This window comes from Protobothrops mucrosquamatus, unplaced genomic scaffold, assembly GCF_001527695.2.
Source record: "Protobothrops mucrosquamatus isolate PMUCROS unplaced genomic scaffold, P.Mucros_1.0 scaffold2605, whole genome shotgun sequence".
In the NCBI taxonomy this organism is placed as follows: domain Eukaryota; kingdom Metazoa; phylum Chordata; class Lepidosauria; order Squamata; family Viperidae; genus Protobothrops; species Protobothrops mucrosquamatus.
The window spans coordinates 51,143-77,280 of record NW_015388659.1 but is presented as its reverse complement, the minus strand read 5'-3'; the positions used below and the strand labels follow the sequence as shown (position 1 = coordinate 77,280).

The window sequence follows — 26,138 nt, the reverse complement described above, 5'->3', positions numbered from 1 at the left end:
AATGTAGAAGAACATTTTCACTGAGCTATAGCTATAATATGATCTGAGAGGCATTAAAATTTGTACTGCAGATAGTTTGTTGGCAAATTTAGCATTTTTATTCTGCACTTTGAAAATTAGCCTCATTTTAGCTATAAATACTTTTGGTGAGCAATTATTATAGTATCATTTTCTATTTTCTTACAGAATTACTCTTCAAGTTGCAATATACGTAATTTATAAACAAACAAATGTGATATTCCCCTTTAATAAAATTGTATGCTGAGCAGGTGAGTATATAAAGATAAAAGAAATAAAGTAAAATATAACAAAATAAATCTTACTAAAATTTACTTACCACACAATCCCATTGTTTTTTGATCGCTGGTTGCATTATGTTCAATTATCATCATCCCAGTATTATGGAACCACTGAACTTTAGTATTTGTTGGGGTTTTAATAAGATACATAAAGCCAGTGTCCTCAATTTTAAAATCATATTTTTTAACAGTAGGCCAAGCATATTTTGAATTGACCACTATCTAGAAAACATATAAAGAGATATTTAGGCAACACTTAAGATTACAGTTTGTATTTTGTCGTAATAATACTTTTAACAAGTCCTTTTCCTTTTCTGTAAACACAAATCTTTTAATCAAATAAATTCTAGTGGAACTTCTAATGAAAATCTGTACAACTTGCATATTAAATTCCTAAGTCTCAATTAGATAGCAAATCTTGGGAGGAAGCAATCAAAATGCAGGCAGCATTTGGCTTAGAGAATTATGACTCAAGTTATGTGGGTATAATTTAATGCCATTAGGACAATGGGTAGCTTTTTCTTTTAAGCCAGTGAGAAATTAAGTTCTTTAAGAAGCATAATGATGATATGATTTGATTGAAGTATAGAAAGGAAATAGAGGATATAATACAAGAGAATTCAAAACATATTCCAACTGGGGAACAGCAACAAAGCTGGATGTTGTTGTAATTTCCCTTTTCCAAAAAGATCTAAAATTGCATACTGAGGTTGATATATTTCTTAACAGCACATTCAAACAACTATTTCTGATGTAGTTTCACAGTAGTGAAACTAGGTGGCTAAAATAAAAAAACAAATAAAAGATCCTTGTTTCTTAATAGCACTACAGTTTAGCTAACTTAAGTGTCACGACTACTTTCAAGGCTAGGTTATTGCTTCTTCATATTAACCTACAGTTGCAATTATGCAGTAATAAACCTTTATCAAATATATTCTGTTTATCCAGCCTTATAAAACTGATAAAAATTACAAGACATGTAAGAAAGAGGACGGAAAATATTCCAGCACTAACTGCAAAGTATATGTATATACTGAGAATTCCTATGCATGATTGCTGAGGAATATATCAGGAATACAGGAATACATACTAAATACATTTTTTAAATAATCACATAAAGGACAGCAAATTTAATATACCATTACTGCTTAAAAGGTTCTTATTCCCTACTTCATCTGTATGTTCAGAAAATAATTAAGTAATAAAGTAAGTTTGGTCTAATGGTTAAGGCACCAGGCTAGAAAAGGGGAGACTGTGAGTTCAAGTCCTGCTTTAGCCTTGAAAGCCAGCTGGGTGACTTTGGGCCAGTCACTCTCTCTCAGACCAATCCACCTCACAGGGTTGTTGTTATGAGGAAAATAGGAGGAGGAAGGTATGTTGGATATGTTCACTGCCTTGGGTTATTTGTAAAAAAATAATAAAGGCAGGATACAAATAAATAAAAATATTAATAATTAGCAGTTATTGTTAATTATAAATAATAAAATTAATTAATAAGCAATAATTAATATTAATTATTCAAGTTACTGTCTTTATTTGGAAACTTTGGTTTTTAGAATCAAAAACATGACCTGAACACAGACATAAAAAGGACTACACAAATTTTAGGAGATTTGGCCACCTCAAATGAAATGCCCAAAATTACTAGGCCAAAAAAAAAAAAAGATTGTTGAAAGTACCCATTTGAATTTAATTTAACTTTTATTTCAAATGATATCAGTTCAATTCAATCAGTTAATGTGTTTAACAATTTCCCTTTACAATTGGATTTTAGATCATAAATATCATTAGGAACTCTGTTCATTTCTTTCAGATGCTATGGTGGTCCCAGGTTATGCCACCTAACTTAAATCATAAAATAAAAAAATCATGACTTAGAATTTTAATACAGCGTTTTATCACAGGTCAACAACTATGACTAAGTAACAGAAGAAGTAAAGTTTACCTTTCTACTTAAGCGATCAATGATAATCTGGTTAGATAGATATGTTAAATTCAGCATTGCCAGACTTAGCTTGAAGTAGGTTACGTTCCCCTGAATAAAACAACAAAAATAAGAATTTATTCACAAATAATTATAAAGCGGTTTCCATGTCTCATAAAGTTAAGCAGTGTGATAAAAATATTCCTCTCCCATGAAATCCCAATTTCAACTGCAGCCTTTATTCAATTGTCTTGATATTTAAGAGAAAATGTTAAAAAAGGGTCGCTATCTGAAAATACACGGAAAGGATTATTCAAATATCAGCTCCCAAGAAAAGCAAAATTAATGCTCTTCTAGCCTCAAAGCTTCTATTGGATCAGAGGCCTAAGACTATTTATTTGCGCACATTCTATAAATACAAAATAATAAATAAAATTTAGTACCATATTAGTATTTCTGTCATCAACAACATGAATGCTTATAACTTCATCTTGCGTTTGGCTGATTATATAAGATGCTTCTTTAAATAAAGCCATATGATGTCCATCAAAGGTGATAAAGCTCAGATCAGAGAAGAAAGTGCATCGACCTATCAAACATAATGTGAACTATTAATTAAAAAAAATTACGAAGACAGAAGATCACTGGCAAATGAAAATTCACTGTTTTGTTAAATTAGATAAAAATATGTAACAAATAAGAGTAAATAATTGTTGAAAATCTGGCAAGTAATTTCCTAATAAATAGGTCTGTGCTGCAAAAGAATCCTAATATGTGTGCAGCTGATACCCAATGCTTGAAAAGTAAGAAATTCTGCTATTTCCTATCTTAAAATATTATTTTGTCTCTGTACCATATTGTATTTGGGATCAAAGTAAATTGAATTCAGGGTTGCTTTTCTGAAATAATTGTCCAGCATTTATTTCCATTTCCCTCAAAGATACCCATTTCACATTTCATGCTACTTCAGAAATTTCTACAATCTGTATCAAAATCTAAAGGGGCACCGATGGAAGAATTCAATGAATTCTTCTAAAAGAAATGTTCTCAGAACCGGAATTGGAGAGTCTCAATCCAACTCATAAAATTTGTTGTGTAAAATCTCTACATAATATGTATCCTCTTCAGTATCCAGTGAATTGGCCAAAAGAGGATTTGCACGTTTTACCAGTAATACTGGTAAACCGCCGTTTACCAGTATGATTTCCAATTTAAGCCCTCTTCATTGAGTTCTGTTTCATTACACATTGCACAGCTTTTGTGCAATATTATTTCTTTTTGTTACTGCTACTGTTTTGTATGCAAGGCAGAAAGAATTCCTACCATCTGTTCCTTCCATACCTGTTCTGAAGTTCAAGGTTTCACTGGCTTTATGCCGTTTAAAAATAAACATTATATGACTAATAACTCACATGCACATTCCCATTTGGGGCAGCATTTGTCGCCATTAATCTGAACAGCAAATCCGAGAAATCCACAGCTGGTTTGTGTTGCACTGTATGGGCAGTACTGTGATTGGTTAACTTGAATTAATTGTCCATCTAAGCAAATATGTTTTATGCAGTCATTTTCTGTGACAGGCTAAGGCATATTTAGAAAAGATTGGTTACAACTCTGAACAAAACAAAAACAATGAGAAAATATTTTTTCAAGAAATCAACGTAGTAGAACACAGGAGCCCAAGTATCCAATATCCCTTAAGTGTTCAGGAACTTTTTTGGGGAATTAAGGCTGAATTCTGAAATAGCAGCCTTGAAAAGTGTTCAGTCTTTAATTCAACATTAATAGTATGCAGATCATAAAAATGACAAGATTACAAAGTCAAGCTAGTTGTTAAAATAAAAAAAAATTAATAGCACATACATACACAAATATTTTCCCCAAATGATCATGAATATGCTCTTAAGCTTCTTCATCAATAATATTTAACCTGTGAGCAGAATTATTAAAAAACTGGTTCAAGAAAATGCTTCCATATCATGTTAGAATGGAACTAGGTATGTAAATGATCTAGGTATGGACAAAAGAAACCTGTCACTAAAAATTTAGAAACACTTGTTTGCATCACTAGTTATGTTTTAATGACTGTGATATATGAGATTTTAAAGAAGTGCAGAATCAGGATAAACATGTAAAAGCCACATTTATTTATTTATTTATTTGTTTGTTTAGCTTGGATGCTACCTGGCTTTCAACAGCTCTGGACCGCTACATTTATAGCTAATAATACATGTAAGAAGCTATATCTTAATATACATCATACATCCATGATCTCTGAGTTAAAACACACACAACCCCTCCCTTCCTAGGGCTGGATAAAGATCAATTACATGTTACTCACTATACATGTTGGCTGAGTTGCTATCTCTCCAGGTGATATGAAAGCTGATGCTGAAGCACCCGACATAGTTTCAACAGTAGTAAAATTTGCAGCGTATATTGTGCCAGAATCATATACTGGTTTGGTTGATGAATAGATAGGAGCGGCTGTAGCTCTTGTAGCATTTGGATGAATTGTTAGTATTGGCAAAGAGCTTGTTGGTGCTATTGTTGCCTCCTTCACAGATGGGGACTTGGGTACTACAGTTTCATTAGTAGAACTAAGTGGAGCAGGGGACGTTGGTGAATGTTTGCTAATTGAAGGTGATAGAGTAAGCTTTGTAGCCAATATTTCTCCATCAGTTTCTAGTATTTTGGAAGGTCTGCTCTTTGTTTCTGAAATATCAGAAAGTACTGAAAATAAAGATGTGATAGATTCTTTTGTTCCTGCTGTTTTTTCTAATGTTTTTGTGACACTCTTAGTTGTGAGACTGCTTAGTCCTATGGACGCTGAGCTAGAAGAAATAGCAGAAAGTGGAATTTGCTTAGACAAAGTTAATGTCTTCTCTGTAGCACCGGTCTTCACAAATGTGAAAGCTGTTGATACAGGTGTTAAAAATACCCTTTCTTGTGAATCTGTTTGGCTCACAACTGAAGTTTCTGGTGCTTCCAATATAAATAGTGAAGGTGATGTTGATTTTGATACATGAAACAAAGTGGTGGATTCTGCAGATAACTGAGAAGGACTTAATGCTTGCTCTGTGGTGGGTAAATGAGTCCTTAACTTTTCGGTAGAAAAGGACTCTATTATTTGCTGGGTAGTTTCTTTATCACTTACAAGTGGGATTTTGGGTGAAAATGAAGAAGTATGTGAAGCAACTGAAGGGGTAACAAATGGATGTGAAGTGCTTTGGAAGACAGAAGGCACTGCTATTTTGACTGACTCTGTTGTACTTAAAGTACTTTGGGAATAAATACCAGTTTGTTCAACTGGAAACTGATATGCTATAGAAGTTCCTTTTGTGGTTAAATACGCTTTAGAAGCCAGCAAAGACTCATGCTTCCCTGGTGTTTGTGTTATCAAATATGGAAGAACAGATTTGTCTCTTACTTGGGTAGAAATGCTTTCTGTTGCAGAAGTATAAACAGAGGAGGTAGCAAACCTGGAAGTTACAGATGACTTTGTTGGCTCAACTGATGGTTTTGCAGTGGTTGGTACTATAGTTATATTTTGTGCTGAAGTAAACAAAGATGTTTTGTTCACTAGAGAGATTATAGGAGGAAATGTTGTTACAGAAAGAGTAGCTGAAGAAAACAAGGTTGATATTTCTTTGATGGATGCTACTTCAGTTGGTGACCTGCTGCTAAGTTTAGTATATGGAGATAAAGTAACCCTAGATTCTTTTACTGTCAATTCTGGAGTTGAACTTAAAACTATTGTGCTTGGTGGTACTGTCCTGTAGGTGGTCTTTGAAGTAACTGGGTGAATAGCTGCAGCCACAGGAACCTGAATTTCAGGTGATAAAGGAACAAGGGCAGTGTCTATCTTTGACGTTATAATTGTAGAAAGGGATATTGGAAGGTGAGAAATAGATGGTTTTCTTGTGTATAACCTGGTAGTTTTTTCCAATTCTTTTTTACTAAGATATTCTGTTGCTTTTTCCATATCAGTAACAGCATGCTGAATAAATGGATATTCAGTTGTTCCAACTGATTCTACCTTTTTAGTGACCAATGGACCTGGGACAACTGTGGCTATGACTTCTGTTATAAGTGCAGATTCTGTTTTTGATTTTGTTACACCACCAGAATCTGGAACACTTGTCTTTGTAGTTTTCAGGAGCAAAGGTATTTTGTGTTCTGTAGATATTTTCTGGGAGATTGGAATTGATGATTCAGATGAAGTTGAGGTTTTAGAGGTTACTATTGTAGACAAAGATGTAACTCTATCAGATGAAGCAGTTGCAGGCTCTGTAATGCTTGGCACTATAAACAGTGGCTGCTCTGTTTGTAAATATTTTTTGGAAACTATTGTAGTAGAAGATAAATCAGTTTTTCTGGGAAGTTTAGAAGTAAAAATTTGAGGTTTTGAGAATATAGGTGTATACAAAGAAAAATATGAACTTGTTTGATATGTAACATTTGATGTTTGTGGCACTTCCTTCTTAGTAGTAGAAACTAAAACACTTGGATATGTCAGGAACGTGTGGGGAAGCTGTGTTGGTACTGGAGTTATTGGAATAATAGTACTTTTAAGCTGTTCTTTAATTAAAACAACAGTTGTCTTTGATGTTTCTGAAGAACCTGGCTTTAGAACTGGTTTTTCAGCTACTAAAGTAGTAAATAAAGGAGCAAATGAAGTTTCAGTAACATTGGTGATTGTTGAAGTTGAGTGGATTACTCTTGACTTAGTGCTGCTTGTTGTTTGCCTTGATGTTGGCAAAGGGGAAGATATTTCCGAAGATGTCAATGTTGATTTGGTAAAAAATTGACTTGTATGCTCTGGTTTTGTTGCTATTATAGATAAAGTTTGGCTTTCTGTAATGTTCTGAAGCTTTCTTTCTATGTCCTCTGTAGGGGAACTCTGAGCAGTTATTACTTTTATTTGTGAAACTAATCTAGACGCGTCTAATGATTTGTCTTCTGTAATAATTGATGGAGTCACAATGGAAGTTGGAGTAGCTGTTAATTTACTTTCTGCTTCAGTAATTGTAGATGTTGAGGGGATTGAAAAGCTTGTCATACTGCTTGTCTGCAAAGTGTCAATAACTACATCAGTTGCTGAAGGAGGAACTACAGATACGGGGCTAAATTCAGTTAGCAGGTGTGAAAATCCTGGCAATGCACTTGTATCAAAAGTTGATTGAACTGAAAGAGCTAATGTAGCTAAAGTAATATTTGGCAATGAAAATGTTGAAAGTTTAGCTTTTTCAATGGTTGAACTGAATTGCTGCTTGGATGCAGGTGTTGTTTCTCTAAGTTTTGATGCTGGGGTCACAGAAAAAGCTATTTCTTTACTCAGAACTGCTGCGGAAGATTGAAGAGCCCCAAACACTGTATGTGTCTTTAAAGTAGATGGTAGAATTTGAACTTCAGTTGTTGGTTCAATGCCTAAAACAAGATAAAAACATATGACTTGTACATGAGACATATTTAGTGCAATACTACACAGAATTAAATTCGGCAGAATTAAAAGTGTGTGGAATAGCACAGTTTTAATATACTGTTATTAATTTCTAATATGTCTATTCAGAAAGAATTTTTTAAAAGATTAAATTTTAACATTTCAAAACATGTTCTGACTTCAAAAATATAATTTAATTAATCCATTACTGGGCACATTTATAATTTTATATCTTTTCAGTGTCTGATAATCAAAACCTCTTTTTCCTTAGCAGTTGTAAATCCAAATGTAGCTGTTTCATATGTATCTATTCTAAAATTCTTTATGTGGGAAGAAACCTCAGGGAATCAGCTTTCTCACAGAATAAGGACTTAGATTTAAGGTCCTTGGACATGAAAGTAACTTGAAGATATTACCTTAACCTACTTGAGTATACTTTCTTAAAAGAACAGAGTGTATATTTGTTTAAGAAAACACCTATTCCTCCAGATGCTGCAATGGAATTCATAGACCTGTTCACTTCAGTTAATATAGTAGGGAAACTGCAACAATCAAGGGATCTTCATTTTGTCAAGATGTTGAACCTTTGCACAAGATATTGTTCCAACACTGGAAATTTTTAAGAGATTGGACAACCACTTGTGTGAAATGGTATAAGGTTTCCTGACTGAGCGAGGAGTTGGATTAGAAGACCTCCAAAGTCCCTTCCAACTCTGTTATTTTGTTATATTGGGAAGACGTAACTTTATAACTAAGTTGGATTGCTTTCCTAAATTTAAGCCTGAATTAACAGCTTTTAAACACTATAATTTTGAATCAGTATTACTTGATACGTACAGTCTTCAAAATAAACACATCTTTGAGTGAGTTCATCCAGCACCATATTCAAAGGACACATAGGAACACATCCTTCCACTCTAAAACAAGATTAATAATAATTAACTTTTCATACAGCAAAATGTGTCATTGAAACAAGTACTGAATAATGTACCAATAAAGGAACTCAGGGTTGTAGCTCAGGGTTGAAATGAGGGGTCCCTGATACTCTCTGAATTTGCTTGTTTTTTTGCAGATGTTTCATTACCCAAACTAGGTAACATCATCAGTTAGTAAGGAGTATTTGCTGTCAGTTTATATTCTGGTGGCTTGCCTGTCAGTGTTGTTGAGGGTGGTCTTAAAGATTCTTTGGTCAGGCTGTTTACTGTTGGCTCTTTGGCAGTTTCTTGATTGGGGTATTGTTTACCTGATTGTTGGTCTGAAGTTAACCTTGGAGTTAATCTATCCTGATCTGGGTACTGATTGCTGGCGGAGAGGTGCTTGGGTCTTTTGGTTCCCTTTTGGGGTGGTTGCATAATCTATAGATATTGTTAATGTCCATGTGTCTATTGATGGCTAATTTGTCAGAGTGCCAGGCTTCTAGAAATTCCCTGGCATTTTTGGACTTGGCCTAGTCTAGGATTGTCACGTTTTCCCAACTGAAACTAAATCTGTCTATATGTTGTGAAATTAAAGAATTTTCATCATGTCTTCCGACTGCTAGTTGGTGTTTATGAATGCCTTCTGCCAGTCTTCTGCCTGATTGTCCTACATAGTTGTTGCTGCAGTTCCTATATTGTATGTTGTAGATGACTCCTGTTTTTTCTTCTGGGGTTGCTAGGTCCTTATTTCTAGGCCATAGAAATAAGGTGGATAAACTAAACAAATACAACTGTATAAGCATAAAAAGCCAAGCTATTATCTATTTAGGTTCAATTCTGACATAGAACCACTTGCATATTCTAAATATCTGGGGCTTGTTTTCCAAACTTTAGGACAACTGCTCATGCTAACTGTACTTCCTCTGTGGCTCAATAAAGTACTACATCAACAGTAAAATTTTGTCAAAAAGCATGAATGGAATTTTAATCCAGCAGCTACTAAACATTTTGTATAAAATCCAATGTATACAGTATTTACCCTATAGGACATAATAAAAACTTGTTTTCAATATAGTATGTACCCCTTAAAAAATGCAATCAGATCTTTATTTCAGCCCCCCAGATGTGTGTCTAGATTAGATGGCAGGTTACTTAGAACTGAAGCAAATTTTTAGCAGGTCATTTTAAATCCACATGAAGGAAGACCATCACAAGCAAATTATTCATACAGGCTCTTACCAGAGCATAATTCTCCCTAGGATCAGAAAAAAAGCTAAAGAGGTTACCAAAGGGATGAGGCAGAACTTAAGACTTTTAGAATGATTTATTGACTCTTAGAAAATTACAAAAATCTACTCCAGCAGGTTCCCTGTGTATACATCTCCATGCCAAATTCTCTAAAGCTCATTTCAGTGCTCTGCGCTTGGCACACTTAAACAACAGCTTCTGCAAAGTTCCCATTCCACAGAGGTTCTGCCTTTCTTTTGATTGTACAGGTAGTCCTCAACTTACAACAGTTCATTGTATTACCAGTATATTATGCTTATCTTAATCAAGGTTACCACGTCACTGAAAAAAGTGACTTATGACCGTTTTCCACACTTACAACCAAGGTAGCATCTCTAAGGTCACATGATCAAAATCAGATGCTTGGCAACTGACTCACATTTATGACGGTTGCAGTGTCCTGAGATCATGTGATCAGTTTTTGCAACCTACTGACAAGCAAATTCAGTGGGGAAGCCAGATTCACTTAACAACAGTGTTATTATGTTAACAACTGCAGTGATTCACTTAACAACTGTGGCATGAAAAGTCATCAAATGGGGCAAAATTCACTTAACAAATGTTTCACATAGCAACAGAAATTTTGGGCTCAACTGTGGTCATAAGTCAAGGACTACCTGTAGTCTGGTCTAAGATCATACTAAAGACAGAGGAGGATATTACAGTATCTATGAAAGTTTTAAAGCTACACAGCCTTAACAATAACATAGTCCTCAAGTATATAGAAACTGTTACATTTTTCGCAGAGCCTTTATTTTGCTCCTAAACTGATAGACAGTGTATCATTTCCCTTTTAGAAAGAGTGCTATTATTTAAATTATAAAAATACTTACTTTGGAACAGTCTGACAATGTTTTGCCAAAGGATCTCTGCATGTCTTGAAACAAGGACTTGAACAAGCATCATAGCGCCATTCACAGGTTGAGCGGGATAAAAATTTAAATTTGCTATCTACAAATAAAAAATTATCTGTAAGAATGTCTGAAGCATTCAGTTTTGAGAAAAGACAAATGTTGGAAATACTGTATATGGCAGGAACCTATTTGTAGTCCCCAAGTGCCACCTCCACCCCCAAAGTGGAAAAAAATGTAGGTGGCAATTCACACAGTTTTTCTATTACAGGTTCAACTAACCCTAAACTTCCATGTATGTCCTTATATTGCATTTTATTCAGGAGTTACATCTCTGGGTGAGCCAATATGGAGTTCCTTTATGTTTGTCTCAGTTGGAAGGAATGTTTTCGTATTACAAATGCAGCAACAATATCTATTTATAGTTTATAGCAATCCCAACTGAATTTCAAGTACCTGTGAAAGAATCCTATTTCTCAACATGCGTAAATCAAGAAGATGAAAAGGGTTAAGAACGAGAATGGATCAGACCCAACCATTCTGCATACACTATATATAGCTAACCAGCTTTCTGTGAGAAAGTATTTACATATAGGAATGCAATAGCACTTTTTTGCTCATGCCCCATAGGAAACATTATTTGGTCATAACTATATTGCAGACAGTATGTAGTCATAATAACTATCCAGTATTGACAGTATTATAGCCCATTAATCTATGTAATGCCTCTTTGAATATGTTCCATCACTACCTCTTGCAAAAGTGATTCCCACACTTTAATAACACAAATATAAAGAATTAATTTCTTCTGATGTGCTATATCTACATCACTATCAAAATAATAAAGCAACAAAATTGGAGTACAGACTCTAAGTCAGCAGTTCAATAAATGCAAAAAAGGATCTTCTCCAAAACTCTCATCCAGGTGCTTTTTGTTTGTTTTTTTCATTTAGAATAGTTATCAAGTTGCAATAAACAGCCCAAACAATTTCAACAGAATATTCTTAATACAACAGTTGAAGATGATAAATTTTCATCCAGAACATATGAGGAAACCTGATACAGAAGCTTATCTCAGTGAATTTTTATTTTTTTTATTGCTTATGCACAAAATAAATAGATGGGGAGAGAAATGTAACCTATATTAACAAATTCAGTTATATATGTTACAAACTGGAGATAGTAATTTAAATAGTTATAGCAAACTCATTATCTTATTACTGCTATCAGTTATACTGAAAATATTCTGATAAATATATCATGACTACATGTGAACTACATGTACAAGATACATTGTGATACACATATATGTATGAAAATATACACATTCATCATGGTTATTTTTATTGATCAGTTTTATTTTTTATGAAAACCGAATCTTTCCATGACTTTCAGAAAATGTTGATCTCTATCAAAGGTTCTTTGATAGTTTTTTGATAAGTTTCAGAACACATGAACAAATTTGTGGAGATCTTTACTTGAGAAGGAAGTTTGAACAATCTATTATCCTACTCACAATATTTATGTTCCGGAACAGCAGTTCTCACTTGGAAAGATTCTGATCTAATATGCAATTTATGATAATCAGCAGGAAATTTAATCTGCCTTTCCCTCTGCACTCTACAACTGGTGTAACATTTCCATTAACAAATGCAGCTATATTTTTAGATCATGTAATTAGCCTGCATCAGTTCGCCCAGCCTTCCGAAAGAACACTGGAGAAAGATTCAAGCCCAAGGTTTCTTTGCTCATAAAACTCTGAAACCCAAATCCACAGATGTGGAGATTAATGAAATGCCTCGCGATTATTTGATACGACCTTACTTGCTGAGGTAAATTGTTTTAGTTTTCCACTGGCATGGACAGGATTCTTTGGCACAACTAGAAAGCAAAAGCTTCTCCCTTTAAAAAAACAGACACCATTTTCTACATATGAACACTAGAGAAGGGGACCATTAAAGTTTGCAATTCCTCCTTTCCCTCTTAAAGATAAAAGAAGCATGACATTTGTGCTTGGTCCAAATAATGTCCCAAACTGATAAAAATTCTTATCTTTATTTATTTATTTTTTTGGTCCATTCAGTTATGTCCACTTCTCAATCTGCCAGGGCAGGCAGTTTTCTTGCCAAAGTTTTTCAGAAATGGTTTGCCAGTAAGGGTCTCAATAGCGCTACTACTAACCTTTTAATTCAATAGATTTGATAACAAGGAAAGCATATAGTTCATCCATTCTATTATAAAAGTCACTCCATCTGTGACCATACAACTCACCTTATTTATGTTTGATTAAAAAGCACATATTGGAAGCTTTTGAAGAAAGTATTAAGAGCATGTTCTCTGGGAATTTGGGAACATACCGTGTTTCCCCAAAAATAATACCCGGTCTTTTTTTTTTTTTTTTTGCCTCCAAAAGAGGCACCAGGTCTTATTTTTGGGGAGTGTCTTTTCCACTCACCTTGAGCCTCACCCAGCCGGCCCATTTCTTCTGCGGCTGAAGGAAATGCCTCTGCAGCTGAGAATGGAGCTCCAGTCTGCATTTTGCTGTCAGAGGCTTTTTCAAAAGGCCTCTGCAGCTGAGAACCGAACTATGGATTCAATCTGTAGTTCAGTTCTTGGCTGCAGAGGCCTTCCGGAAAGGCCTCCAATGGCGAAATGCAGGGCCAGGGGCGCCACAGAAGAAGTGGGCCAGCGAAGAGAGGCACGTGTCAATTCATGGGAGGCCTGACTGCAATGGTAAATGGGTGCAGAGCATGTGGGCAGCTCCACCCCCCACCCCATCCTAGCTTGATTGTTAGGCATGTGCCTCGCCCCAAAACTAGGGCTTATTTTGGGGGTAGGGCTTATATTAGACCCACCCCCAAAAATCAAACTAGGGCTTATTTTCAGAATAGGTCTTACTTTCGGGGAAACAAGATATAACTTCAATAGCTTTAGAAATATTATGGGTATATCGCCTCTATTGAATTTTGATAGAAATCATTTTGATCAGTTGAAGAACTCTGAAATTCATGAGACTCTGTAGCATTTAATATGTATATGTCTTCTTTCAAAGTATGCTTGGCTAAAGGGTAGATAACTTGTCTTAAACATTTTTTAAAATGTTCATTGCCTCCTCTTATCTGAATGATTACTAATCTGTCTCTAATTTTTGCAGATGGGGAGGCATTCAGAATGAATGCTTGGAGGTCTTGAAAGTGGCAAATTACCTTGAATTAATTCAGTCAAATTTCTAAAGTGGTTTGGGAACTGATAAACTGCAATGACTGAGATTGATTTTCTATCAGCAAATAGAAAGTACTACTTCAATTCTCAGTATTTCTCAACATTGGCAATTTTAAAAGATAGTGAATTCTGGGAATTAAAGTCCACATATTTTAAAGTTATCAAGGTTGAGAAACATTGTAAATTTAACTTACCAGCACGATTTCTCTTCCCTTTTGTTTCCTCTCACTTGCATCTCCTACAGCTTCCCCAGGACTCTCTGGAGAGTTTTTAATCTCTTCAAAAAATAACTGAACGAGGATGCTGGGGAACAGGAATTATACTATTTTTTTTTTTTGAAAAGTGGAAAGTGTTCTCTTCATTTGCATTTACATTAAATATGTAGCTGACACATTTATCCTAAAAATACTTTTTAGAAAATTAACACTTGATCAGTAGAGGGTTTGCATGTTAAGAGCCATACCATCTTGCATGAAGTGCAATGTCAGGTCCAAAGTACCATGAGCAAGATATGGAATTACTCTGAGCAGTTCTTTATTGTTTGCCTATAACAGAATCTTGCCAGATTAAAACAACTCTCTGTATAACTATTAGATATACTCTGTGAATTGCTAGGGAGGGACGTTCCCCTTCACCCTGCCTACCAGGTTATTCCAAGCTCCACTGTCTTTGCCCTCTGAGAAAGAGCCTCTCCCTCCTATGACTCCAAACTACATTCCACCACATTCAGTGACTTAAATATTTTGCTGCAGCAAAACATACTGCACAGACACAAAAATCTCTCCCTGTAGGCAGAATGGGTACCTACAATCATTTGTTACAAGATGTCTACACAACATGATGGGGAGAGAAAGGAAGAAACAAAGCACAAGACCAACTACAGGGCACTCCTTGCCATGCATCAAAAACATTTCAGAAGCAGTAGAACACAGCTTCCACGATCTGCAAGTAGGCGCCACACACTGCCCAGAGGCTATCATACAAGGACAAATTACGCATTATAAAGGTCACTTGGAGGTGGGAGATACTTCCAATATAATCTAGCAGATCCCCTACAAGGATTGCTCATGTGACTATGTAGGACAGACAGGGAGGAAGCTAGCCACCAGATTGCCAGAATACAAGCGAGTGGTCAGACGAGGAGACCCGAACTCATTGGTAGCCTCACACTGCAATGAACATGCATTAAATTCTGCAGCTATTAAGATTGTTGGATGAGCAGGCACAAAAACAGCCTGGAAAACACACCCCTCATCAGTCAACAGGAGTGCTGATTTACCACCAGCTTAAGTATTTAGCAGGCAAGGGCTAGGCAGCACAAGGAAATCACGGCCAACAACTTAATAGCCAGCCATCACCCCAATCAACAACTAAAAAGCCACACACAACAGGCATCATATAAATACCACATGCAGAGTAGCCCAAAGCACACACTCTGCTAGAGAAAAGTTCCCTGAGGATGGGCTCCAGCATAAGTCCAAAAGCTCAGAAGACTAAACCTCTGGTTCTGGTAACTGTTGGATCCTGCAACGTTATCCTGGGACATGTACAGTATATTCACCTTCATTCCTCTCCTTATAGTTCTATTTAATTTTGCCCTGTAGAAAAATTCACATTAAATGAAACATTGTATTATTCTATTGTCTTGCTATTTATTTATATCACAACTGAGTATCGTGTAGTAAATCAATTAAGAAATGTTAGATGTTAATTTTATAATGACTGACACCCCTCTCCCCAGATTCCAGGTTGAAATGTGTTGATGAAAAAAAAAGGTTTTCAGAAATTTCTTTATCCACACATAAAGACATTTCTTGCATATAGATTATATGCAAGTGAATCTGTGATTCTAAGAGAAAAGCAACGGACTTTTGGCCCTCCATATATGCTGAATAAAAGTGGCAGCATTTATCACTACTAATCAAGTTGACTACAGTTGTTAAAACTTCAGTAACCTCTGGATAGCCATCAGTTATCAATCTTTTAATGAATAAGCAGTTCAGTACCTAAATGATACTGGCCTCCTCTCCATGAAAGTTTTTATAGCTTTCACTTTCTTAATACAGGGGTTTCATATAAAGTATAGCAAAACCATATGAAAATACAACCAGTGTGTTCAATATTCAATTACTTACCTACAAGTTTAAAAAGTGTAGAGAGTCTGAATGCCTCAGAATGATGAAATTTAACAACAGTCACAGAGGAAGCTGAAATGTAGATGAATAATCCTGGTATGGCAAATGATTCAAAAGAACTATATCCTGAGAACCATGTGTTTTTGTGGATGGCAAATGTTGATCTGTTCTGAAAATGTTCATTTCTTTCCCACTTGGAAAGAACAAGGGTATTATTAGAAGCTAAATAAAGAAAATAATTTGGTCTGTCAGCTGCTTCCAGTGAAACCAGGTGTGGGTCTGAAAAGCAAAAAAACAATGAAGAAATATGATGAAATGGCCAAGGGTAGTTTTTAGTGATTAGCTTCTAATATCTAGGTTATATGTCAATTATAATTCCATTAATAGGCGGCGGCTGACACTTATTAAAATGTTGCATGGTGATATCTACATCCAAATTTGGGTGAACAACCAAGGTCAGCATTCTGCTGTGGTGTAATTTAGCCCCTTTGCTATTTAATTTTAGATGTGGTGGCAAAAGTGACAAAACTGAAACATCCCTGCTAAGCTTGATTGATAGACCTGATGCTTTATTTTTATGTGCAGATGATACAGCCATTACCTCAATTTCACCTATAGGACTGAGCAGAGCATAAATCAACTGTAATTATTAATTACAGAGACTTGGATGTTACCTATCAATTACAAAAAAAATATAATCTTTTCAAAGATTCCCCCTAGATAATAACATAAATAGCAAATTAATGGAAATATTATTAAACAGGTTAAGATCTTTAAATATCTCAGAAATGTTTTCCACTTAAAGGGTCCAATACTGTCATTAAAAGACAAGGTAGCAAGGAATGTAGTTCTCAGCTTAATGTTGTTCTATAGAAAAGGTGGTAATTATATACCAGGTGAACAAAAAATATTTGAGGCCAAAGGAATATCATAGCTATCCTGTGACATATTTTCAAATATATGTCTCTAAGGTCAGAGTGGCCATTTGAGGCTATTTAATCATGATTTCTAAGGGGCTTATTTCTGAGTCCATGATGCATCCAAACAGCCTTTCAGCTGAGACTAGTATGACATCAGTTAAAACTCAAATGCAAACAGCATGTATTAGCTATTGACTTAAATTAATTTTCAACCGTAAAAAAACCTCCACTATTCCTGGTGGAAATTATTTAGTTGCACCCTAAGATATTGTGGGATTTTCAATTAATGTAGTGATCTCAATAGGTTTTGAATAGGCCAGATTATTCTTTAAACAATGTGCCAGATATTCTGACCTCCAGAATAATTTCAGTTAGGCGCCACCTTGCTTGATCTCAATCCCATTATTTGTTTCTTTAAGATTGCATCCCAGAATACTAGAATAACTTTTACATTGGCAAGTTGATTGTCATCCAATCTAATATCTAGAGGGCAGTTTTTGCAGCAATTCTAAAGAATGCTGCTTCTGTCTCTATGGAAGGGTGAGATCAAAACTGAGAACGATGTACTATATAATTGCACTGAGTCTTTCATAGAGGTATTTGGGGTATATTTCCCAATGCAACATGATATTTTGGCAGGACTAAAGATGTCCTATTAGTTGATCAGGAGGTGATTTCAGGTCATGTAACCATATTCTGAATACTGTCTGGGATGGAACGCAAACTACTTTTTCAATTGGGAAAAGGCCAGTAATGTCTTACCTAAATAATGTTATTAATACAGTTGTTATTGATACAGTTGTAAATAACTGTTATTTCGATATATTATTAGCTATATTATGTTTTGATTTTGATGTACCTGTTTTATTATGAAATTGTTCTAATCTGTTTCTGCAATAATAAACTATTTAAGCTATTATGATTGTTATTTTGTTAAAGTATAGCCAGATTCTGTCAAGCTCACAACTTAATCCAAAACTGTGTACTTATAATATTGCCACTCTTTCAATTCTGGAATTTCTGAAAATACAGAATGAAGAAATTTGAAACAAAGAAAATTACATTTAACAAAATTACACACTTTCTAAGATGATAAACTTTCCATTCATCTCCCTCTCTCAACCAATGCATTATTCAAATAACTAAAATGTAAAAAATGCTTTTTAAAACTGATTATACTGATTTCCAGTTGATGGAAAGTAATTAAAAAGCATTTAAAGTAATGCTTATTAAAAGGGTAATAGAATTCTGATCCAACTGGACATCTTTTGTCCCAAATATTATTTCACAGTACACTGCATAATTCTGCTTAACGTTATCATAAGATTACTATAAAATCAATGGTCCTCATCCATTAAACAGACCTTAAGGGATGTTATAATTCATTATCCTAGAATAGTATTTAATTTTCCAACATAAAATGTATTTAGTGTATGAAGAAAGAGAGAAGCAGCTAATATTTTCTTTAACTACTGAAGCTGAAAATTTGCTTATTGTAGTATAGGCAGCCATTGCTTGCTAAATCATAATAAAGATTGGTGAATGTAAGGGCTTTGTATTTTCCAAATCAAAATTATGAAGAGAATGTTGAGATAGAATGTTAAAATTGAAAAGGAACAGATTACTTTCCAAAAGTGGATTTTCAAGAAAAAAAATTCAATAACTGACAACTAAATCTTGGAACTATTATTAACTTCATAAACACTGAATTCAAACAATGTAGCTGAAAAGGTTTATGTCAAGACCTTAAACCTTAGATGCTGGCTAAGGAATTCTGGGAGTTGAAGTCCACAAGTCACAAAAGGGCCAAGTTTGAAGACCCCTGCCTTAGACTCATTCACTGTCACTAGGTCAGCTGATAGCAACACTCTAGTCTTTCCATATATATATGTTACTCATAAAAATATTCATTTAATGTTCATTTTAACTGGTGATGTGAAATAGACTACCTTTTATCATTATTCTAGTAATATCCTTTTTTCCCAGATATTTTTCAGCAATATGCTTCCTTTCTATTTCCTTCTCAACTAACCATAATCTCAATTTGCTGCCAATCCACTATATTATATCCTCAGTTGACCTGTTTGTATTTCATTAGTTTTGCAGCTAACCAGCCGCTTTATAGATAAATGGGCATTTCTTCTATGACAAGAATCATGTTAAACTTTAGAATGTAAGTATCACTGATTCTAATGCTTGCATTTACTTTTATTTCAAAAGGCAGAGAGGCAAAAATGGATAAAATGTACATTTTAGAAATGTGAAAATACATGTACACAGCCAAGACATCTATCCAACTAAGTAATCCCAAGGAGTTGGCAAAATCCATATTTTAGTGAAGAACACAATTAATGGCAATTATCTTTAAAAAGGTATTTTTGTACAGTTGTAGCTTCTCACTTAACCATAATCTCAATTTGCTGCCAACCATTATAATATATCTTCAGCTGACCTGTTTGTATCTCATTAGTGTCATAGCTAGCCAGCTGGTGTTAATTTCCAAATTTCCTCTTAGGTTTCTCTACCTGCCCTGTATTAGGAATTTTAAGCCTACTGTGTTTACAAAGTTGTCAATCTGAAAACTAAGTGTCATGTTATTTATAAATCAGCAATTGCCTTGTAAAAATCTGCTCTCTAAATGGAGACCTTGGTAGATGGTCATATAAAAAAAACACTGAAGCTGATTAGGGAAATTTAGTGCTTCAGCTATAAAACTTTCTTAACTTCTGAAGTGGGGCAAATCACTTTTGTTAATTTGGCTGTGAGAATATAAAAATTGTTTTGCTGGCTCTGAACAAAAGCCATCTACATAATTTCTACCAGTAATATTAACCAGTCAGACGTCTCTGAATGTTTATTAATACAATATGACCATTATATTGTGCTCCTCTTATTTGTGAACCAGTATCTTGAATATTTTTTTTAAAAAAAACTGCTTCTGATATAAGTATTGGTGGTGTTTTTCAACCACCACAGCTTTAAGATGTATGGACTTAAATTCCCAGAATTCCCCAACCAGCATGCTAGTTGGAAAATTTGGGGAATTAAAATCCATGGATCTTAAAGTTGCTGAGGTTGAGTACCATAGATCTAAAGCAATTATTTTATAGAGTTACTAGATTTACCATGTGCTTTGGGCTTATACAGTGGTGATGTTAGCATGAAGGTTAAAGCATCCCCCGAAGCTAAGTCATCTTCTCTTGCTGGGAAAACAGAACCATCCTGCAGTTTTGCTGCAATTATAGTTTTTCCATCCAAATAGCTAACCAATTTGTAGGGACCTTTTCCCAGAACTGTCAGGAAAGAAAAAAATTACATTTTCTGATGAGTTTGTCTCAATGTCTGTATCATGAATTTACTAGTCAGTCCTACAGCAGCAAAAAGAAAACACAATCATTAGCAAACATTCCCATTAATAAGCATTACAGTTCTTTGACAAAAACTGATTTAAAACTACAGACCTCTTGCAAACTTGATTTCATAAATAACCTGCCTGAACCTTATTTTCATCTGTCAAATTGAAAGATAATTACATTACACATTTATTAAAGTGGGTGAAAAGGGTAAAATTCAGTAAAGAAGGAATGAAGAAAAAGAAAGTCAGCCTACTTAACCAAAATCAGCCAAAAAAAGAACTATCTATCTACACTAAATACATATTCCAAATATTGGAAGTAGTAAGCAGTAAATCTGTACAGGTAGTTCTTGACTTACAACAGTTTGTTTAGTGACCATTCAAAATTACAATGGCGCTGAAAAAAGTGACTTATGACCGTTTTTCATTTATAGCCATTGCAGCAGCCTCGTGGTTACATGATCAAAATTCAGTTGCTAGGCAACTGGTTCATATTTATGATGGTTGCAGTATTCCGGGGTCATGTGATCATCTTTTGTGCCCTTCTGACAAGCAAAGTCAATGGGGAAGCCAGATAGTTACTAACTTAATAATTGCAGTGATTCAGTCAACAACTGTGGCAGGAAAAGTAATAAAATGGGGTAAAATTCAGTTAACAAATGTCTCACTTAACAACATAAATCTGGGGTTCAATTGTGGTCATAAGTCGAGGACTACCTGTCTGTGTTCCTCACCTGCTGGATTTACTTGTTTCCTCATATCAAGACCCCAAAGGAATGGTCTGAGAGGACATGTACCCCAAGTAGCATTTTGTGAGAGCTATTGTTAATTAGAATGTGGTAAAGAGATTATTTGGCTCTAATTATGAAAATGCTATGACACTAATTGCTTTCCTATTTTCATACTTCCCCATTGTACATCTTATGGCACACAGGCTGGGCATGCAGATTATTTTTAAGAATGTAACAGCAATATGGAAAAAGTATTTTAAACACATGTGGGGCACCCTCAACTATCACAAAAGCCCAGAGGGTTCAATCTGGCAAATATCTGGACTCGTATTTTGAAATTAGGACCTTCTAAATATTGACTGAGCTTCTGTGATATTATGAAATGTTTGTAACTGCTTAGGAAGTAAATTGGTAGATTCCAAGGCACTATGTGCTATTACTACATGGCAAAACCAAAGATCCATGATGAATTAAACAGCTGCAATATACAGTGATACTTAAAAAAAATTAATATAGCATATTACCCAAATAATCAAATCAGAAAATACTTGAAACATTATATATAAGTACTAAAGCATTGGGCTAAATAAAAAAAAACCTTTTTTCCTAATGGAAAACAAAAGAATGAGCAACGTTTAAACATCAACAGTTAAGCTAAACATAAAATATTTAGAGCATAAAATTGCTAAGGAAAAGAAAAATTGCTATAGATTATTTCTACTGAGATACAGTATGCTTACTGTCTTCAACTTTTTCTTTTCATATTCTCCTTGATTTTCTACCTGAGTTTCTACACTTCTCAAAATAAACGCTAACTGATCAAGACTATAGGAATGTAACTAGGTCTGAGATGCAAAGAATAATTCTGTGGATCTACCTGCCTGACAAATTGTTAGATTATTTATTGTATTTCAACACTATAATGACACAGTTACACAAATATATTTAAATAATAACATAGTCCAATGCATTACCCAAAGTATTACTAACATGGAAGGGGGCATAAGGAAAAATACTTAGTTCTCACATCATTGCTTACCTTTATTGATATATTCACAATCATATGCTATAAAAAACAAAAGCAAACAATTAGAATGTATGTATGCATACACAAGTCATTTTGCTTTCATGTCCATTGAGAAGACAAATTAAAGCTGCCAGAAATGAATTAAACTTTTTTCTCTGACTGTAATAGGAAAATACTTATCCTTTTATGACCTCTAGTGGTATAATAATAATTTTAGTTGTCCTTCCTATAATGAACAATATCACAGTTGTCTATGAACACAAATCACATTTGTATCAGAATAATAATCCAAATTTAAAATAGCAACCACAGACATTCTCCAAATACTTAAGTGCAGGATATCATTTTAACCCATCAGTCAAGTACAAGTTGTAAGAATGAGAAAAAAGAGCTGTGCTCTCAGACTAAAGTTTGCTTGCAAGATATTATTCAAATTATTGCTAAGTCTACAGTTTAACCTAACCGACATAAAAAAATCTTTACACATACAGTATTTCCCTACTTTCCTCATCTCACTTATATTTGATACTGAAAACAGAATTCCAGATATAAATCAGAAATGGGCTAATTGTCTGCAGTCTATGGTTGCAATTTTGAATTTGTATTTATATATAAGCCTACAGCAGGTGTGATAATGAAGCTTCTACGGTATATAAGAAACTTGGCTGCCTGTTAATAGTTCTAATAATAGGATAGGACAGTGATGGCAAACCTTTTAGAGACCGAGTGCCCAAACTGCAACCCAAAACCCACTTATGCATCGTCGGGTGCCGGGTGGGTGTGGCCAATTGGGTGGGTGTAGCCAATTGGGTGGGCGTGGCTGCAGTGGTAACGGCAGACTGGGTGGGACTAAAAAGTTCAATCAATCAATTCCAACTTTGCAAGATTTTTTTCCCACGAGAAGTTGAAATTGACTGATTTGATTGAACCTCTTTTTTTTGCACATGGCGGCGGAGGCCTAAAGCAAAAAGGTTTTATAAAACCCAGCTGAAGGCCTAGGACTGGGGCGATGGCGCCGTGCCCACAGAGAGGGCTCTGAGTGCCGCCTCTGGCACCCGTGCCTTAGGTTTGCCACCACTGGGATAGGATATCACTGATAGCATAATTAACTGAAAGATAAAAGTCACTGAGACATAGGACAGCACTTATCAGTAGCTTGGGATGGATGGATGGATGAATGGATGGATGGATGAACTACAATGACTGATCCTTTTGTATTATATTTAATATGCCTGATTCATAAAACTGCAGGAGTTTTAGCCAATATTGAATGCAAGAAAGGAAAATTATACAATTAAAAGCCAGCTGAATATGCATGGATGAAAAAGCAAAATCAAACTGATAGTATGGCTTTGCAAGGTTTGTAAATGTATTCTGATTGTCATACTTACGACATAGTCTAGGAGATCTCCAGTCTACTGTAACTCCTTGTTGACAACACTGATGAGCATAGGCTGAAACACTTGTACAGAAACATTCACAATCCCCTCCCTGGTTACAACCACATGTGTCAATCAAACAGTTTGAATAAAACCAAGTGACATCAACCTGAAAAATGTAAACATTACTATAATAAATCATCCCCTACTTAAATACTGACTTATACATAAAGAGCAAGCATCTGAAGTAAATTTTAGGGACATGTCTATGAAACATGTCACATAATATTTATTACTTATCTGTATTTGACATTACAGTCCAATCCTAAATTTTCTCCTGCTGGTGGGAACATTCTCTGAATTCCAATCCACAGATGCTCCAACTAAGGGAAGAAGATGCCCTTAGCCAGTTTCTCCTTCTCTTTGCAGCCACTTTCACCAAAGAAAATCTGCTTTTGGCTACCAGTAAACTCTCAAAAAGGGGGAGAGGAATAGATAAATGAGAAGGTTTTAGTAGTAACCATTTACTACTAAAACCTTCTCATTTATCTACTCCTCTCCCCCTTTTTGAGAATTTCCTGGTATCCGAAAGCAGATTTTCTTTGGTGAAATTTAATTAAATGAACATTTAAATTTATAGTTTACGTCCTATGCATACATAAATTTTCTGACATTTATATTATTTAACTAGTGAAATGAGATAAATTATTACTGAGAAAAAAATAACTTCTGTATTGACAAGAACATATGCCCGTATAAAGATAACTGACCTCCTATTATAGAGGATTATACAAAAACATGGATTCAAAAGAAAAATATGACATGTTGTATTTGTGGGCAGGCTCCTGCATCTTGGCAGAACACTTTAAAATAATTGTGTCTTTTCCTGGGCTTGCATGGCTGTTTTTGCAGCTGATGGCAATCCAAGGGAAAAGGCATGCTTCATTTCAAGTATTTCTCATATTTACATCAGATTTGCTTTTCAAATCTGGAACTCTGCTCAGGCCTGTATTGATACATTTGCTAGAAGTTAGAAATGGTAGGTCAATCATTCACATTTTTTTTTCTTTTTATAGATTGGTTTGACTGGAAGCAAGAGAGATAGAAATGCATTAAATAAATGAAACGAATAAAACTTGAATAATGTCATTATACTTCCGCATGCAAGAAAGGCAAGTTTTTGACAGTTCAAAAAAGACATGTCCCTCAGGAATTAACAGCTGGACAGACATGGAAAAAGGCAATCTCTTGGAAGATCAAGTCCTAAGACATTTAGCACTTTAAATATCATTTTTTTATCTTCCATTCAATTGTGTCCAATTCTCAGAGACTGCCTGGACAAGTAATTTGCCTTTGCCTGTTTTCCAGAGCCAGAAGGTATGACAGACCCAACTGGCTTTGTTCCTAAGGTAGGACTAGAACTCACAGTCTCCCGGTTTCTAGTCTGATATTTTAACTACTACACAAAACTATCTCTCCTTAAAGACTAAGGCTAGCACAGGGGTAGGCAACCCAAAACACTCAAAGAGCCACTTGGACACGTTTCCCAATGAAAACAAAACACTGGGAGCCGCAAAATCCTTTTGATATCTAAAATAAATATAACACAGCATATATCCTTTTTTAGCTTTATTATGTATAGGTATAGGTATAGGTATAGGTATAGGTATAGGTATAGGTATATGCATATGCATATGCATATGCATATGCATATGTATATATATGTGTGTGTATTTAAAATAAAGGTAAAGTGTTATCTTCCTCTCTCCCTCTTTCCTCTCTCTCCCTCTCCCTCTTTCCTCTCACTCTCTTTCCTCTCTTTTTCTCTTTCTTTCTTTCTCTTTCCTCTCTCTTTTTCTCTTTCCTCTTCCTCTCCCAATCTCTTTCCTCTCTCACTCTCTTTCCTCTCCCTCTTTCCTCTCCCCCTCTCTTTCTCTTTCTCTCTTTCCTCTCCCTCTCTTTCTTTCCTCTCTCTTTCCTCTCTCTTTCTCTCTCTCTCTTTCCACTTTCTTTCTCTCTTTCCCTTTCCTCTCTCTCTTTCCTCTCTCTTTCTCTCTCTTTCCTCTCTCTTTTTCTCTTTCCTCTTCCTCTCCCTCTCCCTCTCCCTCTTTCCACTTTCTCTCTTTTTCCTCTCCGTCTCTTTCTCTCCCTTTCTCTCCCTCTCTTTCTCTCTTTCACTTTCCTCTCCCCCTCTCTTTCTCTTTCCTCTCTCTCACTCTCTTTACTCTCTCCCTTTCTATTTCTCTTTCTCTCTTTCCTCTCCCTCTCTTTCTCTCCCTATTTCTCTCCCTCTCTTTCTCTTTCCTCTCTCTCTTCCCTCTCTATTTCTCTCTCTCCTCTCTTTCTCTCTTTCCTCTCTCTCTCTTTCCTCTCTCTCTTTCTTTCCTCTCTCTCTCTTTTTTCTCTCACATTCCTCTCTCTCTCTTTCTTCTCTCACTTTCCTTTCTCTCTTTTCTCTCTCTCTCTCTTTCCTCACTCTTTCTCTCTTTCATCTCTCTTTCCTCTCTCTTTCTTCTCTCCCTCCCTCTTTCCTCTCTCTCTTTTTTCTCTCACATTCCTTTCTCTCTCTTTTCTCTCTCTCTTTCTCTCTTTCCTCTCTCTCTCTTACTCTTTCCTCTCACTATTTCTCTTTCCTCTCTCTCTTTCTC

At 35.2% G+C, this 26,138-nt stretch overlaps 1 protein-coding gene across 1 annotated transcript in view; it reads right to left on the bottom strand.

Annotated features, from left to right (window-relative positions):
- OTOG (otogelin) overlaps window positions 1-26,138 on the bottom strand; it is a gene marked incomplete at its 5' end in the record, with an annotated part of 95,809 nt that overhangs the window by 21,442 nt on the left and 48,229 nt on the right. The window contains 11 exon segments of the mRNA XM_015825376.1: window positions 338-521; window positions 2,245-2,334; window positions 2,667-2,812; window positions 3,636-3,804; window positions 4,565-7,653; window positions 8,504-8,583; window positions 10,704-10,821; window positions 16,079-16,357; window positions 20,124-20,291; window positions 22,124-22,150; window positions 23,503-23,659. Coding sequence (XP_015680862.1) covers window positions 338-521; window positions 2,245-2,334; window positions 2,667-2,812; window positions 3,636-3,804; window positions 4,565-7,653; window positions 8,504-8,583; window positions 10,704-10,821; window positions 16,079-16,357; window positions 20,124-20,291; window positions 22,124-22,150; window positions 23,503-23,659 — 4,507 coding nt within the window.